This window comes from Anabas testudineus, chromosome 11 (genome assembly GCF_900324465.2).
Source record: "Anabas testudineus chromosome 11, fAnaTes1.2, whole genome shotgun sequence".
NCBI classification, from domain to species: Eukaryota; Metazoa; Chordata; class Actinopteri; order Anabantiformes; family Anabantidae; genus Anabas; species Anabas testudineus.
Window position 1 is genome coordinate 10,410,822 of NC_046620.1, and position 15,862 is coordinate 10,426,683.

The following is a 15,862-nucleotide window of genomic DNA, read 5'->3' on the forward strand; positions in this document are numbered from 1 at the left end:
AGTCTTCATTTACAAAACACAAAGACAACACACAATAGATTTTTGTGTTTTTTGTTTGTTTGTTTTTTTTGGTTGTTTTCCTTTATCTTTTGTTCCACAGATTCCATACTTGCACAAACAAACATCTACAGTTTCTACACAGAGCACATAGATTTTTGAATTGAACTCACAATTAGAGTAGAACTTTTATCATTTAAACAGGTCAGAGTCAAACTGAAGAAAACGCAAACAGAAACTCCTTCTGTTCAAACTACAATGAGGATTCTTGTAGTTCTTTACAAATAAAGGAGTTGGTTTCAGGCATGGTTTGGTCCTTTTTTCAAGATTCCCTCTAAAACTGATCTGTGTGCTCTAAAGTGTTGAGGAAACCTCAAACCGCGCTATAAAAAGTCCTCCATCCTTTTATCAGACAACCATCATTAAGGGAAGTCTTCAGGCTGGTGTTTGCTTCATTCCTGATAACTTTGCTGCCGTTACGCTAAAACTCAAATCAGTGACCCTTTTGATAGTTTGTACATTTATATTTATATATATTTATATGTTTAGAAGGAAAAATCTACACATAGTAACATTAAATAGTAAACTTTTACATTTTGGACAGGAGCTTCAATTTGACAGAGGGCGCTCTTTTGGTGAGTTGATGGTCCATTTCAGTTTAACACTGACTTCCTGTTTTTTCAGGACTGGGGAAGGCCTCCACTTTATTGCTCAGACTTCCCCCCTTTACACTGACTCACATGGACAAACAAGTTCATGTCAAATTGTACTTTCTGTGCATCAGTTATGCACATTTTCTGCTCCTATCAGTTATGTTTATTGCCCTTTTCCGGCCGTAGCTATCTTGTGTCTCTGCAGCAAGATGAATTGCACAATTACAAGCCTCCTCCTCAGAAATTCAGGGTTTCATGATATATGTCATTACATATATAATTACATATATGTATGCATGTAAAAAAAATTACCTGGGTCCTAGGTAAACAAGGAGCACAGTCACCACTAACTTACTTTCAAACACATACTCAAGTTTCACCAATTTTAACCCCACTTTGATTAAGAACAATCACTGCAAGCAACAAATCTATGTCATCATACAACAGTGAAAACACTAGTTCTTGCTTTAGACAAAAACAGCTGGCATACAGGACGTCCAAGAAGTCAGACAATACAATACAAACATGCGTCACAATCAGTTGAATACAGAAGGATAACAGGGTGTAGTCAGCTTAGTTTAAGATGTGACCCTTTTCCATATTTCTAAACAGAGGAACAGACCATGCGTTATCTCTGAGAATGGTTATCTTTGATGGGATTTGTTTAAAAGACTGAACTGTATCAACAAAAGAGCACCCAAGTCCATTATGAAGAACAACACATTAAATTCTACACTGCATATATTGCATTAGGGTTTGTTTTGTTTTGTTTTGTTTTTTTCTCAATCTTCTAGTGTAAATATATTTCCGTGGTCCCCAACTGAGCTGTATTCATCACAGGGATGAAAACATGCGACAGAAAAAAGTAGAAAAATATGTGACAGACAATTTAGACTTAGCTTATACACACACACACACACACACACACACACAAACACACACACTGACACAAGCATCCGCACATGAACAATTCTTTCTAACAGTCTCTCTATTATGAACAAGATGGGACAAATTTGTTCATTGAATACACAATAGACCTTGTAGATTTGATACTCACAACACAATCTACATTTGACAACATTAAAGTAACAGTTCAATGGTTTGGGATATTCTCTTATTTGCTTTCTTGCTGAGAGTTAGACAAGAAGATTGATACCTCACATGTATGTACTTTAAATTTAAAGCTACAGCTGACAGCTAGCTTAGCTTAGCATAAAGCTAAGTTGGAAAGCAGGAAACCAGCTAACCTAGCTCTGTCCACAAGTAGAAAATATCAACAACAATAACAAATGAACATGTTATTTCCTTTCATTTTGTTTGTGCAAACACACAAGCCCAAAAGTTTTGGTTTTGTTCAAATTTTGTTACCGTTGGACACAGCCAAGCTAGCAGTTTCTTCATTTCCAGTTTTATAAGCTATCAAAAATAAATAAGGGTACTTCCCAAAATGTTGATCTATTCTTTTAAAGTCACTCACACCCACATTGGCAGAACTGAAGAGGTCAGACACATTCCTGTAGCTGAGAGAGCATCTGTTATCCATCTGAACTGTGTGTTTTTGTGTTAACTTTATCACCAACAGATGATACCAAGCCTCAAACATCCTGAGCACACACACACGCACAAACCGGAGGACGTCTTTAGGTCGAATAACATGGGCACCAGCAGCAACACCCACACACCCACTAACTGATTGTCAGCACACATTTTGATGGTACGCCTTTGGAGAAGTAATATTGAAGTAATAAAATGTATACTGTAAGTAGCTAATGATATTTAATTAGCTTCCCTTTAGTATCACATCCAGTGAGAAATAACATTTATTCTAAATAGATGTAGTAAAGGAATGATTTCAGCGGAGCTGGAGTGGAGCTTAAAATAAATTAAACCAGCAAGTTGTAATGTCTGATTTTTTTGTTTGTGCCTTAAAACCTGATCAATCAGACTTGATCATTCTTTTCATTGTGGTGCCATTTCATATGTGCTTATGAATCAAATAAAGGTTTCTCTTTACAGTTTAATATCCTGCATGTACACTGATCGGGTGCAGTGGTGCTAAAATATAATATTAGCTGTAAACATAGTCTAAATATTTCACCTCACCTGAGCTACTGTATGAGTAATATCTGATATGATTTTTAGACTGCTATTTCTTACATTCTGCTGTTGGACCATTAAAATCTCAAATGCCTGAAAGATGCTGTCTACATGGCTGCACTGATTTGCATGAAGTAATAACATTTAAAAATCTTCACATGCATACATATGTAATCACACGCTCACATATAAACACCCTCACATGACTAATTTAGGCAAATATTCCACTTCTGTATCTGCTCTCACACTTAGCACGAGACCAAAATCCATCCCACAGACGTTCTTGTGTTGCAGACACAAACATATTCAACAGCATTAGGAAATGGGAAAAGTATTAGTTTAGCACTGAACACTGAGGAACTGGTTCCCATTAACAACAGAGAATCCTGTGAAAGGCATCTTCACCTGTCTGTGTTTTGAGGCTATGAGTTGAGTAATCGACTGGATTTATGCAGGTACAAAAATCAGATATTTGTTTCTGAATGAATCCAGCCTCACTGGAATGTTTTCATATAATTTGGTAGAAAGTAACGCTCAGCAGGTGTGACTCCAGTAGTCAGCAGTGATCAAGGGTCACGGGCGCTTTTAGAAGAAGACAATATAAATAACCCTAAAACTCATTTTAAACACATCTGTGAGGATTAGTTTGAATGGAAATGTGAAGTGAATTGAACCTTTAACATCACAGCAAATTAAACAGCAGCACTAAAAGCCAGTGACCGAGGACAAGGATAGACAGAAAGAAAGAAAAACTCTGCAATTATGTTTGAAAACTGACCACATACATGAACTAAATCTTTACCCCATTCCCCCAGAAATGGCTTTTTTTCAGTCTCATTTCTTCGTCTTTTCACTGTAGATCTGTGGGCATTTTATCCTAACTGCACGTCACCCTGTACTGTAGGTTTTACTCTTCTGTAAAAGATCAGATTTTCCCACCCTGACAGTGTAACCAAAATAAAGTATCTATGGAATTATCGTGTTATCATGACCCAGGCATTTGTTTCTACATCTGTGTGCTCTTAATCTTTGTGTGTCTGTATCAAATGATGCAATCCATATTTCAGAGGATTCTGGGCTTACAATGGGGATGGCAGTCTGCTCTGTTGGTGTGTGACAGGCAGCGCTGAAGCTCTCAGGGAGGTTTGGGCTCTAGTTGTCAAACACACACTCCAGCTGTACTCTGCTGCCCACTGCAGGTCATCTGATTTACTGTAACACTTGGCCTCGAGTTTCAGGCAACTTTGTTGCAAGGAAACTACCTGCAGCGAGTGCACCAGCAGCAAACAAGATGGGTACGGCCTTGGTGATGCCGACAAATGACTGGAAGATGCTGATTCCCAGGACGGCTGCCAGTTTACAGAGAGCGTTCAGGAAGCCGAATGCTGTGGTCCTTAACAAAAGAAGAGAGGGTGAAAACACCGTTACAACCTTTTAATTAAGAATACAGATGATTGTGTCGTCAGTTTACGAGATCACTTCTGTATTTGAGCATGCTGTGTCTTTTACTACACCTTCTCTGTTGCCTTTTGATGTAAAGATGACTCAAAAAGGTAAAAACACAAAACGAATGAGCAAAACATTCAGAGCAACATTTTGTGAGTAGTGAACGTCTAAAGAGTGAAATAAGAGGATCTGTAAAATGTAACGCTTTCATTTCAGCCGTTTTCAGGTTACCTTTTATCTGAGGGGTAGAGCTCCACTGTGATCACATCCAGAGCGCTCCACGAGGCGATGCTGATGCCACCAAACAGACACAAGAGGGCGATCATCCCCGACTCACTGTTGCCAAACATCAGGAAGAAACAGCTGATGCAGGATATGACACTGGATCCCGCTGTTCAGGGAGAGAGGGATGACAATCATATTATGGTAAACAGGCTTTATGATTGTACGTTAATTATCTGCAGTCATTAGATTTACCTACCCAGCATTCTTAAACGTCCAATTTTGTCCATTAATAGAGCCGACACTATGTTGCCAGGCAACACTGCCAACGTGCCGAGGAAGCTGACAAAGTATATCATGTAGGCATTGTTGAAGTCGTCGCTGAAGTCGAGCATGCAGCCCTCCTTGTTGTGGAGAAACGTGCTGTTGACCAGTTTACAGTTCACAAACCTGTATTTAAATAAATCTGACGCACAAAAGACAAAAGCACAGAGGAGGCAGTGTTACGGTTTTGCAGCACTGCTGACCTGAAGTTGGCCTGTGGATAGATCCTTTACTTAGTATTCATAACCTATGTTTTTGGTTTTAGCACCAATATTACTAAAAGCAGAACAAGCATTTGATTTTTGTGTGCAAGTCTGCATTCCTGTAATACTAAGAAGGCATATTCTGCATATTTGCACAACCACCACACATCAAATCCTCCATTAGGGACTACTCAAAATTCCTTTAAGGCACTGGCTAAACACAAAACCAGCATCCAATACACATGTCTTTATTCCATGTAAGTTGTAATAATATGCAGTATACCAGGAAAACAACTGAAAAGGTCAGGAGAGGTGAGGCAGATTTTCCTCAAGGTTATTTTCTTCTCTGCTTCTACATCACTGCCTGTAGTGGCTGAAAACTACATTATTAGATTTTATTATGATGGAGCTGGACCGCTTCCAAACCAATATACTGCATTTTGTTAAAAGGAGTCAGGCGTAAAAGTGATAAATGGTTATGAAAATATTCACGCACAAATCACACGCACATAACGTTATATATTGTTGTTTTTCACGGGTGTGAAAACGTTGCGGCTCTCAAAGCTGCGGTGGCTGTTGATGTGACAGTGAAGATGTTGAGATTAAAAACTAAATCTTTCACATTTAAAGACTGGGTGGAGAGCTTCAGCACTTGTACTGTAGTGTCTCAGATGTGCTTCCTAGTTCTGAATCTGTCATGTTGATTTAAAGCACGAGCACAAATAAAAACCACACACAGCACAGTTACAGCAGCTAAGGGTTTGTTCTCACCCAAAACCCACAATGGACTCACAGCTCTCATCCAAACAAACGCAGGTTTTAAATGGTTCATCTTTTGGTGTACGGTTACAGGCTTAATCATAGCTGCTTTCAGACGGTGAGCAGAAAGAGGAGACAGCTTTTTTTAGTTTGGAGTCTATTTCATCATTTAACATCAGAGTAGTAGGTTTCTGTCATTCATCTATTGTTTTAGTTTCGAGACAATATGTCTCTGATCAGCGGTGACTGCTGAGACCAACAATAGCACAGCACAGTAAACACACACATCTGCTTTATCTTAATGACAGAGCTCCGTTTCACAGCCGATCAGTCCCATCACTCTGCCATCATTTGTTTACGCTGCTATGGTAACAGCTGTGCTGCAGTGTAACCCGGGGTTACTGGCAACAGAATGTTTCCATAGTTACAGTTTCGCTGAACTACTGTGCATCTTTTTTTTTTTCTATTTTCACTTTAGGCTACAATAAAGCTATTTAAAATGCAATTTCAATCTCAGATGATTCGTGTTTTTGCTGTACAGCTGTGTAGTCACAGTACAGTTCTTATTATCTTACCTACATCATCGTTTTATACTAACAATCTAATTAAATAGAGCAGTTTTTAAATGCTGATGCTCACTTGTTGATTCTGCAGTTTCCCTCAGTTGTTTTTAGTGTCTTTTAACAGCAGCTTTACTGTTTTGGTTCAGTCTCACTGCTCTCAGCACCATACTGTTTATGTCAGATGCAGATGGTTTCAGACAAAAACATAAATTTGTACAAATCTGTACAATATCTACGTCACGTTAGTGACTAGCTGCTGAACACAGTGGCAGCAAAAGAGCCATATATGTCCCTCGGGAGCTGGTAGAGACCAGAAATAGAGCTAAAAGTAGAGTAGACAGAAAATATAACACTAATACTCACTACACGCGTTTGCTGGATGTGTACACAAGCAATTATTACTTTCTACTTTCTGTTTAAATTGATGATGAAGACTCTGTGTCTTCATCTCGTCTTGCTTCTTCCAAGTTGCCCCAAAATTAATGAATGCAGCTATAAAACTTAAGTATGTAAACAAGCCATTTAAAAACTTGAATCAAATTAATCAATCAAAACAATAAACTGATCATTAAAACTCGTTACACCTCATTAATGATGAAATGCTGTACGTGTTTACCTGTGTTATAGAACAAGCTCGCGATGAAGGTGCAGTTTCTGAAGAAGGTGTGTGTGGACGTGATGTCCTCAAAGTAGCACTCTTCAAACACTGAGTCCTCAAACACCATGGACTTCATCTTCAAGTTGAGGAACCTGGTAAACAGTATTTTCCAGTTTTTGTACTGCATTTTTATAAATAGTTCTGTGCTGTGGTATTCGTGTCCCGAAACAGAAACTACAGCTCACAAAATTCTTACTTGTCATTGAAGTAGTGTCCCTGGCGATGCACTTGGTTTTCCAGGGTGAAGTTAAAAGTGACGTGCTCCACTCGTTCTTTAGTGAATGTCTTCGTCTTTGATTCATATTCTTGCTTCTGGATGTACTTGATCATGTCTGGGAACCACACAGTCAGGCCGTAATAGCTGCAAGACAAACAAACTTCAGACGTGAGCGTGCTTTGTGGAAAAACTCATGTAACTGCAGGTTTTTTGAGTTGTTAGTTTACCTGAAAGACATGGTAAACCAGACAGCCATGAGCATGAAGGTTGTCCGTTTATATTCAGGGCTGAAGCAGGCAAGAATGTTATTCCGCATCTGCAACATGTGAAAAAAAAAACTTTTAATTTAAAAAAAACAAAGCTTTGGAGGCCAGATTTAAGATCTTAGTAAATGTCTGATCCGATGGCAATTTTCACACACATTGCATATGCTCTTACTTTGTGCTGATGACGTAATGTAACATGTAAAGCTAGAATGGACTTGAAGCACAGAGGGTGACACTTGAACGCAACATCACAGCCCTGCTGTTTTTCCAAAGTTCCCTTATGATACGGGTATTATACGTATGGGTATTTGCATGGAACTAGTTCTTCAGTCTCATCACAGAGCTTCAAGTCTTACTATCAAGACTTTTTACAGTAGGCGTTAAGCAGGTGGCGCAGTAGCAGATTCAGAAGAAGATGGGGCCTGTAGGCGAGTGAGTGTAACAGAGCGTGGGCTGAATGCAAATTAAAAATCAAGCAGAAAACTGGGAAAGTTTGCTGCCCTGAGAACCACAATGAAAGTTTAAGCATGTGAAAATAACATATCATTGTAAACTCCATATCAGTGACCTCATCCTTGGTTACAGTCTGTTCCTTAGCTTCTTTAGCCTTCTCAGAATAGCTAAATGGTGAATTATTTTATTTTTAACCAGGAGTTTTCACCTCTCAGCTTAACTCACCTGCTTCGACAGACTCATAATCTTCAGTCTGTAGCGTTGCCAGACGGGAGTGTCAGTGCCAGTGTCCACCAGCTCATCTACCTGTTTCACCGTCTTTATTGTTGTGACCTTAGATGAAGAAGCACAAAAACAAAAGAAGAGACAAAAATCAGATGCGTGACTTCTGCCCAAGTTTCAATACCAGCTTATGCAGCTCCTGTATTTACTGTTCCTGTCCACTGCTGCTCAGTGTTTTAAAGGAAATACGTAAAGTTAAGATACTCACAGAAAACACCCTCTCCGGGTATCCCTTTGCTCTCATGTTCGTGTCATGAACTTGCTTCAGAATCATCCAGCCTTCATCATGTTTGCCATTCTGAAAAAGTAAAGGTCGGACTTATCCCATGTATTTTAAAAGAAGAAGAAATCATCTCATCTATACCCAAAAGATTTCATATTTGGTTTTAAGTAGTGTGTTGGTTATGACGGAAGCCAGCTAATCCTGTCAGAAGGAACATCTGCTGACCTCTAAGTAGAAGCGTGGGCTCTCTGGCATAGCGTTGAGGGCAGCTATGGCTGCAACAGAAGGAAATGCACACACTAACACAAACACACGCCAGCTGTGGAACTGGTATGCTGAGCCCATCTGGAAACTCCATCCTGAGGAGACAAACACAAACACATCAACAGAAAAGATTAAGATCACACCTTAAACTCAAATCAGTGACAGATAAGATCATACAACCTGTCTTTTAAAGATTAATCTGGAATATATGTAGAAAAACAGTATGATCCATGTTTTATTTTACTCATTCCAGCTCCAAACTATCCCACTAACATTCATGGACAGATCACTGTACTCACCATAATGTGGGATTATAGCCCAGGCCATAGCAGATGCATATATTCCCCCAATCATCCAGAACATGCAGAGCCAACTGAGGTGTTCACCGCGCTTCTCTTGGGCCAGAAATTCAGAGTAGTAGGAAAACACGATGGGAATCGAACCACCAATCCTGCAAAGATCAGAAACCAACAGATCCCAGAGAGAGTCAAACTGTTGTCTGCAGAGATTCATAAAGTTTAGGTTGTCAAGTTAGAAGCAACTGGTGACTATATATCTACTACTAAAGAAGACTACACTTTGCTGCAGTAAATTACTCACTCCCTCTAAACCAAAGCAAGTTCACTATAAGGAATGAACCAGGAATTTCAGCAATATCTAGAAATACACAGCCTAAATTGGAAAAGGGAATTATACGACTCCTCACCCGACACCTGAGAGGAGCCGGCAAAACAGAAAGGTGCTGTAGCCCTGGACGAAGGACGAGAAGAAGGAGAAGATACTGTTGATGGAGAGACAGATGAGCAGAGACTGCCGACGGCCTATCCGATCAGCCAGAGCTCCCCAGAGAAAAGCTCCAACCATCATCCCAAAGTATACAATCAGGCCTGTGGACAGAGCACGGGAGATGAAACTATTACAAAACGTCAGCTTCTGTTAAAACAAACCGTATGCTTTACAGTTTAATATGGAAGTTGACAAACCTCTATAAAAAAGATCAGGCATTACCAACAGATAATAAAAACACTAAAACCTACAATGTTTCAGTCCTAAATTAACTATTAATTAACTTTTCTGCTCTATTTGTGTCTCTCAACCCCAGTTTCATTCCCTGCTGGAGCTCTGTATCTTTAAAAATGGGTCACAAAAATGTTGATTTAAAAAAAAGGGCAATAACCTAATAATCTAATTTACTTTATTGCTTCTTTGTAGTAAATACTAGAAGATCGTAACTGTTTTATCCATGTCTTCATTTCTGTGTCAGCTCGCGTACACACACTTAAACACGCTGCTTCATAGAGCTACAAACAAGCCTCCACATGGTTTCTACACATTTGCTGCCTTGTTGAGTATTTACAGGACACTGTATGTGGGATTGACTCAGTGTGACTCATTTATGTTTTTAATAGTTCTTGGACAACAGCTGAAATCTATGGCTCAGGGGAATAAAGTACTTTAAGCACTGGCCACACAGACCGATTGTTAATCACCCACAATAGATTCGACATAGTCAAGCCACAACAGGAGGAGGCGCCTTACCTAGCATGCTTTTGTTGGGCTCAGACAGGCACATATCCTTCTCAGCACTGGGAAGGACAAACCCAACGACAAAGATCTCCACCCCATCAGCCATGAGCGCCAGACCCAGCACGAAGTACAGGGTCCACTGGAACTTCCCGTGACCACATTCTTGTAAAATGGTCTCATACTGCTGAGCCAGCTCCTCCTGGTCCTTCCTCCTCTCGGCCTCGGACACGCCGATGTCTCTGAACTGCTGGCCTCCGGCCCTCACTGAGCCTGGACCTCCAGCCAGATTACCTTTGTCTGAATCAGCCCTGGGGATTCCTTGGTACTCGCCCTCGTAGATCTCATCATCCTCATCGTGACCCTCTGTGGAGTCACTGTGGCCGCCGTCATCATCGTTGGCCGCCTGGCTGTCTCCACGGTAGTAGCCTCCATCTTGGCTTCCCTGCATGGGGTAGTCGTCATCATCGTCCTCTTCAAAACGGCTGTAGGAGCGCTTGCTGTACTCATCGCTCATCCGATCCACTGAGCGACCAACCTTCTTGGAGGCTTGCCTCTTGACTTCTTTGGCAATGTCTTTGGCACCTTTTATGAATGCAGTCCGGTTTTGGTAGTTGTCCTCCATTTTTAGGAGTCTCCAGAGATGCAAACGTGGTCAAAGGTTGCGTTAAGAGGCTTCCTGAACCTGCTGGTGCTTCCGTTGGTCAGGATTCACCTCACAGAAACACAGACTTGACTGACGACAGGCTCTTCTTACGTCTGGGGAAAAAGTGGAAATATAAATCAGCCAATTGATTTTCTCTAGTAATTCAGGCATGTGGATGGAGGAACTCATTATAAAGTCCAGTTCCCCCACCAGACACCCAGCCTATCTAACAACACAGCTGGTCTCCGTGTGCCCTCATTAACACCAGTTTTTCTACCTGTCAGTTTCTACTGTCACTTTGTTAGATTGTCTATAACAGTACTCGCTTCTAGCTGATTCCACTGTTTGTCTGTCTGGCTACCAGTTGCCTTGTTGGCATTATTATGTACCTGTTTTCACCTCTGCCTAATTCTTGAATCGGCTCATCATCTCTTCTGCATACTGGTTGCTTACTTTGGACTGCCTGCCTGTCTCTGCACAGACTGTTTCTGCATCTGCTTCTCACTGACTGACATTATTGCCTGAACACCTAATAAGCCTGTTTTTTGAACAACCGAACAGTTTTTCCTCGTTTGCCTACCTGTATCTTACTGTCAGGTGTTCTCATACACACTGGTGACACAGTTATATTATTTTAGGCACGTTGTATTTATTAATACTCTTGACTTAGATGAAGATCAGATCACATTCTATAATAAATCAATGCAGAAAAGCCAGAAATTCCCAAAGGTTCACATACTTTTTCTTGCCACTGAATGTCCATTGTCACATAATCCATCCTTGCCTATTGCTCCACAGCCACATCTTTTTTTTTTCTTCATTTTTTATTTCTCACTCAGCTAACTAGGATTCCTAACCCCGCTTTAATGATGGGTTTCCAGACTACACCTGTTGCATTTCCATATCTTCCCAGCATGTGCTCTCTGCTGAGTCACAGATGGGTCTAAGCAGTAATTACAGGGCGAGATATCTAGCCTTGAAGAGTGAGAGTGATTTCTAATGAATGTTTCCTGGTGCAGAAATGCCCTGAATGCCTCAGTTCATGGTGAAGAGTTACAGTGCATAACCATGACTCAAATGAAATGTGACTGAGAGGATCAGACACTCGTGTGGAATAAAAGAATATCACTCTGAGGCCTCTGCTGTTGTTGTGGTCATCCCTTAACATCCTATAAACCACATCCGCTTCACTACAATACAAAGTCCTGAGTAATGTAAGAGATTATACTGTATGTGACCATTGAAACATACATACATTGAGAATATTGACATTTTCTTCATGGATTAATGAAATAAAGTAATTCCTAAAATCACAAACTGAACAACTAGAGAAGCTCTGCACTGAAACAAATGAGCCTTGAAATTGAGAAACAGAAGCTGCAGCATTTAGGTCTAATTTACCACCTGCAGTATCACATCTCCTTTAAAAAGACAGTTATCCTGAAGAATATTTATAAGGCTCTATTTGCTTCTGTATTATAAGACACTGTGTGATTCATTTCAATATACATATGTACTAAACCATTAGATTTTTATTACATTTGTGACCTAAAAGTAATATATAAATATATTTATGATAAAAACTAATTGCCAGCTTTTTAAGTTTATCGTGCACAATTAAATAATTCAAATTTTGGATTAAAAACAACTTAACATAACTTAAATTCTTAAAGTGTATGACGTCACTGTCTGCAGTAATTAGTCTAAAGGTTGTTTTTTTTTCTCTGTGTGCTACTTATGATAAAAAATATAAAAGCTACATATATATTCTCCACTACGTGAGGTATAAGAGAAACTTTCTCTTCACAGCTAAGTAAGTACAAATCATAAAAGACATGACACACCCACAGCTATCACTCAGTCAAGTACAGTACATCATTTGTTGTTTGTTGCACATCCAAGTCCACTAATTTGTTTATTGATTTGGTTTATATTCATTGTGCATAATTGCTTTGCATCGAGCATTGAGGCCTGCAACTATATAAACACATTATTTCTATTGTGGATTTCTTTATTTCATCCCTAAATAATAACTAAATTGTGAGTTAATTGCAACCAACATTCTCAAAAAACTGCCCAAATCCCAAAGACACTCACTAATTCCTTATATATTTATTCAGATCAGAGAAAAGCTGCAGTTCCTCACATAATTGGGAAAAACCAGACAACGCTTGAACCTTCTGCATAAAAATGACCTTTTTAAAATAGTGTTAATCAATAAACAAGACAAACTTCTGTAAATTAACTGTTGTTGTTTCAGCTCTAGATATGATTTCTACATTGGACCTTTTGTCAACACATGAATGTAAACACTGGGTTTATTTATATCACTCTCACATCATCTCCTGTCATGAGGACGCAGATCCTTCACTGCCAGCATGACGAGCAGATTTACTGGCGCAGATCAAAGAAACCCCTGCAGGCCTGGTCAGCCAGGCTAAACTGTGGGACACTAAACTAATAATATCTTGGACCAAAGCACTTACAGGCCTGGAATCACTGTCCTCTGCGACAACAATATGAACACAGAGAAGTGTGAGCACACAAGGAAAAAACCAAGGAGCTGGTTTATTTTAAAGCCGCTGCACACACACACACACACACACACACACACACACACACACGTTATACCTGGAAGGATGTTTTCATCTATTTTGTGTCATTAGACCTCGGCAGCGTGTGGGTGGGTACACGCTAAGCTTCATTATCTTCTTCACAGCAGACATTTTGACACATTGTGTTGGGAAAAGCACAGAACTGCATGAACAAGGGTTCAGTTGTATTTATACGTCTCAGTAAGCAATGACTGTGTCATTAACACATGCTCTATTTTGCCATAAAGGCACATTTAAACACACTAGGATCCTCATATGCTTTAGTTCCAATGCTTTGATCCATAAACATGCACATTCATCTTCCTGGCTTTCTAATACACACATTGATAACATCCACACTCCTGAATCATTGCAACAAGTAGCTGCAGATGCGCTCGTCTTATTCCCATTTTTTCCACACACAAACTGAGCACTGGTCAGACTTAAAACACACTTTCTCACCGCATTCTTTCCCATTTTCGGTTTCCTAGCTGACAGCATCTCTACAGCCTCATGCAGTCTAGACCACACAGCCCTGTCACTGGAGATGAGATGAAGGCCTGAGGATGAGGAGGATGCTCTCAGAAACCCTTTTATTTTTCCACCCCCCCCATTCGAAAATCAATCAGCATCAGGTTACTACTTCCTTGCATGACCAAAGCAGAGATTTCCATCACACCACGAAGCAATGGGAGATTTCTATGAGGCGTCAAGTGAGAAATCTCCAGATTTAATAAGAAAAATCCCTCAAATCTTCCCTTAAACCGAATATTATTAAGTGGCCTTATTCCCAATCAGGGTTTCTATATGTGTGCTGCTTTAGGATCCTTTCTAAATATGTTTCACAAGCAAATAAGCGCAGGGAGAGGAAATGGAAATGTCTTATTCTGATGAAATATGTGCGAATTCAAGCGTCCACTCCGATCATAACTGTCTTCGGTGATGTTAAAGAGGAAACAGGCCGCGATGCTGAGAGAGGCCAATTTGCACAAAGCCTGCAAACACGAGCGGATTAAAAATATAAATCTGTCAAGTACACCAGGGGGATTGTCTGTTCGCCTGCTCCCTGACATCTGCGCTCATTCTTAGAAATCCCAGCCAGCAGGTCACGACGTGTGTTAGGTTGTAGGGCCGACGACTCGATTCACAAAATCGGTGTTAAAACGCTGTGTAAAGAAGAAAAAGCATCGCAGAACACGCCCATGTCGTCGTCCTCACGACGTCTTAATGCACGAAAACACTACCAGGACGCGCCATCTGTCATTAAACAGCTGATTATTATTCACGGTAAAGATTGAGCTCACCTGAATTCCCTCTTCAGCCCGGAGATGGTGATGATGATGATGATGATGATGATGAAGAGAAGGAAGAGGAGGAGGAGGAGGATGCGTACGAGGCTGTCGCTGTGAACCGACCGAGTGATGATGATGATGATGATGATGCTGCGCGGTTTGGAGGAGAGAAGCCCACTCAGTGATGCGCAGGGGTCCCCTCCCCCACGCAAAACCCAGGCGCAGCGGCAAAGTAACGCCTTCATGTGTGGCGGGTTTGGCGCATATCTGCGCTCACTTCGCCATCAAAGGTGGCGCAATTTACGCTTTTGCCTACGTAAAGGCTAATGACAGGTTTGCGCGTCAGATCTCAAAACGGCATTTTCTTATTGAACTTGCGTCTTCGCACGCATGCGCGCACACGCATCACCTCCTCTTTTGACTAATAGATGAACGTCAATAAGAAATTGTGTGAAGCGACAACACACACGTGCAAGAACGCCTGACTCCTGTTGCCATAATCTGAGTTATCACCTGCACCGCGAGAAGATGTTCCTCTCCCAGGACACAAGAAATAAAATTCTATAATGAGTCTATAATGAGTAAATATGGTGGCAAGGATAAAGATGTAGTTACAAAAACAATTACAAATAATAATTACGAGTTATTATTGGCTCTTTTACCTGTGTTACACACTTTATAATGTTGGTTCACATGTAAAACACCATTTTTATGTGTGCACTGGACCAGCACAACCAAGCTCCATCAATAGTTCCACTGTGTAATGACACATTTGGACAGTAATGTTGGATCAGTCCATACAGGGACTCCTTTAGAGCAAATGTAATTACATTATTACAATATTCATTTTCCTCAGAGCCTGATAACTAGTCCTTTAATTCAACCTGTGCTGGTTTCAGGTTTAAACGTAAACAGTAGCACAATACGGCAGTAAAACCACATGGGAAGCCAATAACATCACTGATGACTCCATTTAACAAAAAGCCCCTTTAAGCAGGGCCAGCAGGAGAGCAGCCAGAGAACTCCTCACATAGCCAAACTTTATTAGGAACATATAACTGGTACATCACGTCCTCGAGCGGCCTTTTTTTCTATGTGAGCCTGTAGATAAAAATAAAAATATGCTTCTTTGCTTTGAAAAATGTAATATGTATAAGTGAAAAAAAATAAACATTCAAA

At 40.3% G+C, this 15,862-nt stretch overlaps 1 protein-coding gene across 2 annotated transcripts; it reads right to left on the minus strand.

The window, feature by feature from the left end:
- Positions 1-329: 329 nt before the first annotated feature.
- LOC113154450 (synaptic vesicle glycoprotein 2A-like) lies at positions 330-14,739 on the minus strand. 2 transcript variants are annotated; one of them, XM_026348671.1, is made up of 13 exons: positions 14,696-14,739; positions 10,167-10,910; positions 9,334-9,514; positions 8,927-9,078; positions 8,589-8,722; positions 8,349-8,438; positions 8,084-8,191; positions 7,367-7,455; positions 7,119-7,283; positions 6,881-7,014; positions 4,675-4,881; positions 4,425-4,584; positions 3,957-4,140 (listed from the first exon to the last, which is right to left on the minus strand). In XM_026348671.1, the coding sequence occupies exons 2-13, from the start codon at positions 10,774-10,776 to the stop codon at positions 3,957-3,959; spliced, it is 2,214 nt and encodes a 737-aa protein (XP_026204456.1). In that variant the 5' UTR covers positions 10,777-10,910; positions 14,696-14,739. The 2 variants fall into 2 exon arrangements, with proteins under 2 accessions (XP_026204457.1, XP_026204456.1); XM_026348672.1 differs by lacking the exon at positions 14,696-14,739 and having other exon boundaries at positions 330-4,140; positions 10,167-10,776.
- Between the last annotated feature and the right edge of the window lie 1,123 nt (positions 14,740-15,862).

What these genes read in the sequence shown, in the direction of transcription:
- LOC113154450 (XM_026348672.1), bottom strand. Translation starts at nt 10,776, where the DNA reads ATGGAGGACAACTACCAAAACCGGACTGCATTCATAAAAGGTGCCAAA. An exon ending in CGGCTCCTCTCAGGTGTCGG is followed by an intron (nt 9,079 to 9,333) that starts GTGAGGAGTCGT and finishes TGATCTTTGCAG; the next exon opens with GATTGGTGGTTCGATTCCCA. An exon ending in GAGCTTGTTCTATAACACAG is followed by an intron (nt 4,882 to 6,880) that starts GTAAACACGTAC and finishes TTTGTGCGTCAG; the next exon opens with ATTTATTTAAATACAGGTTT.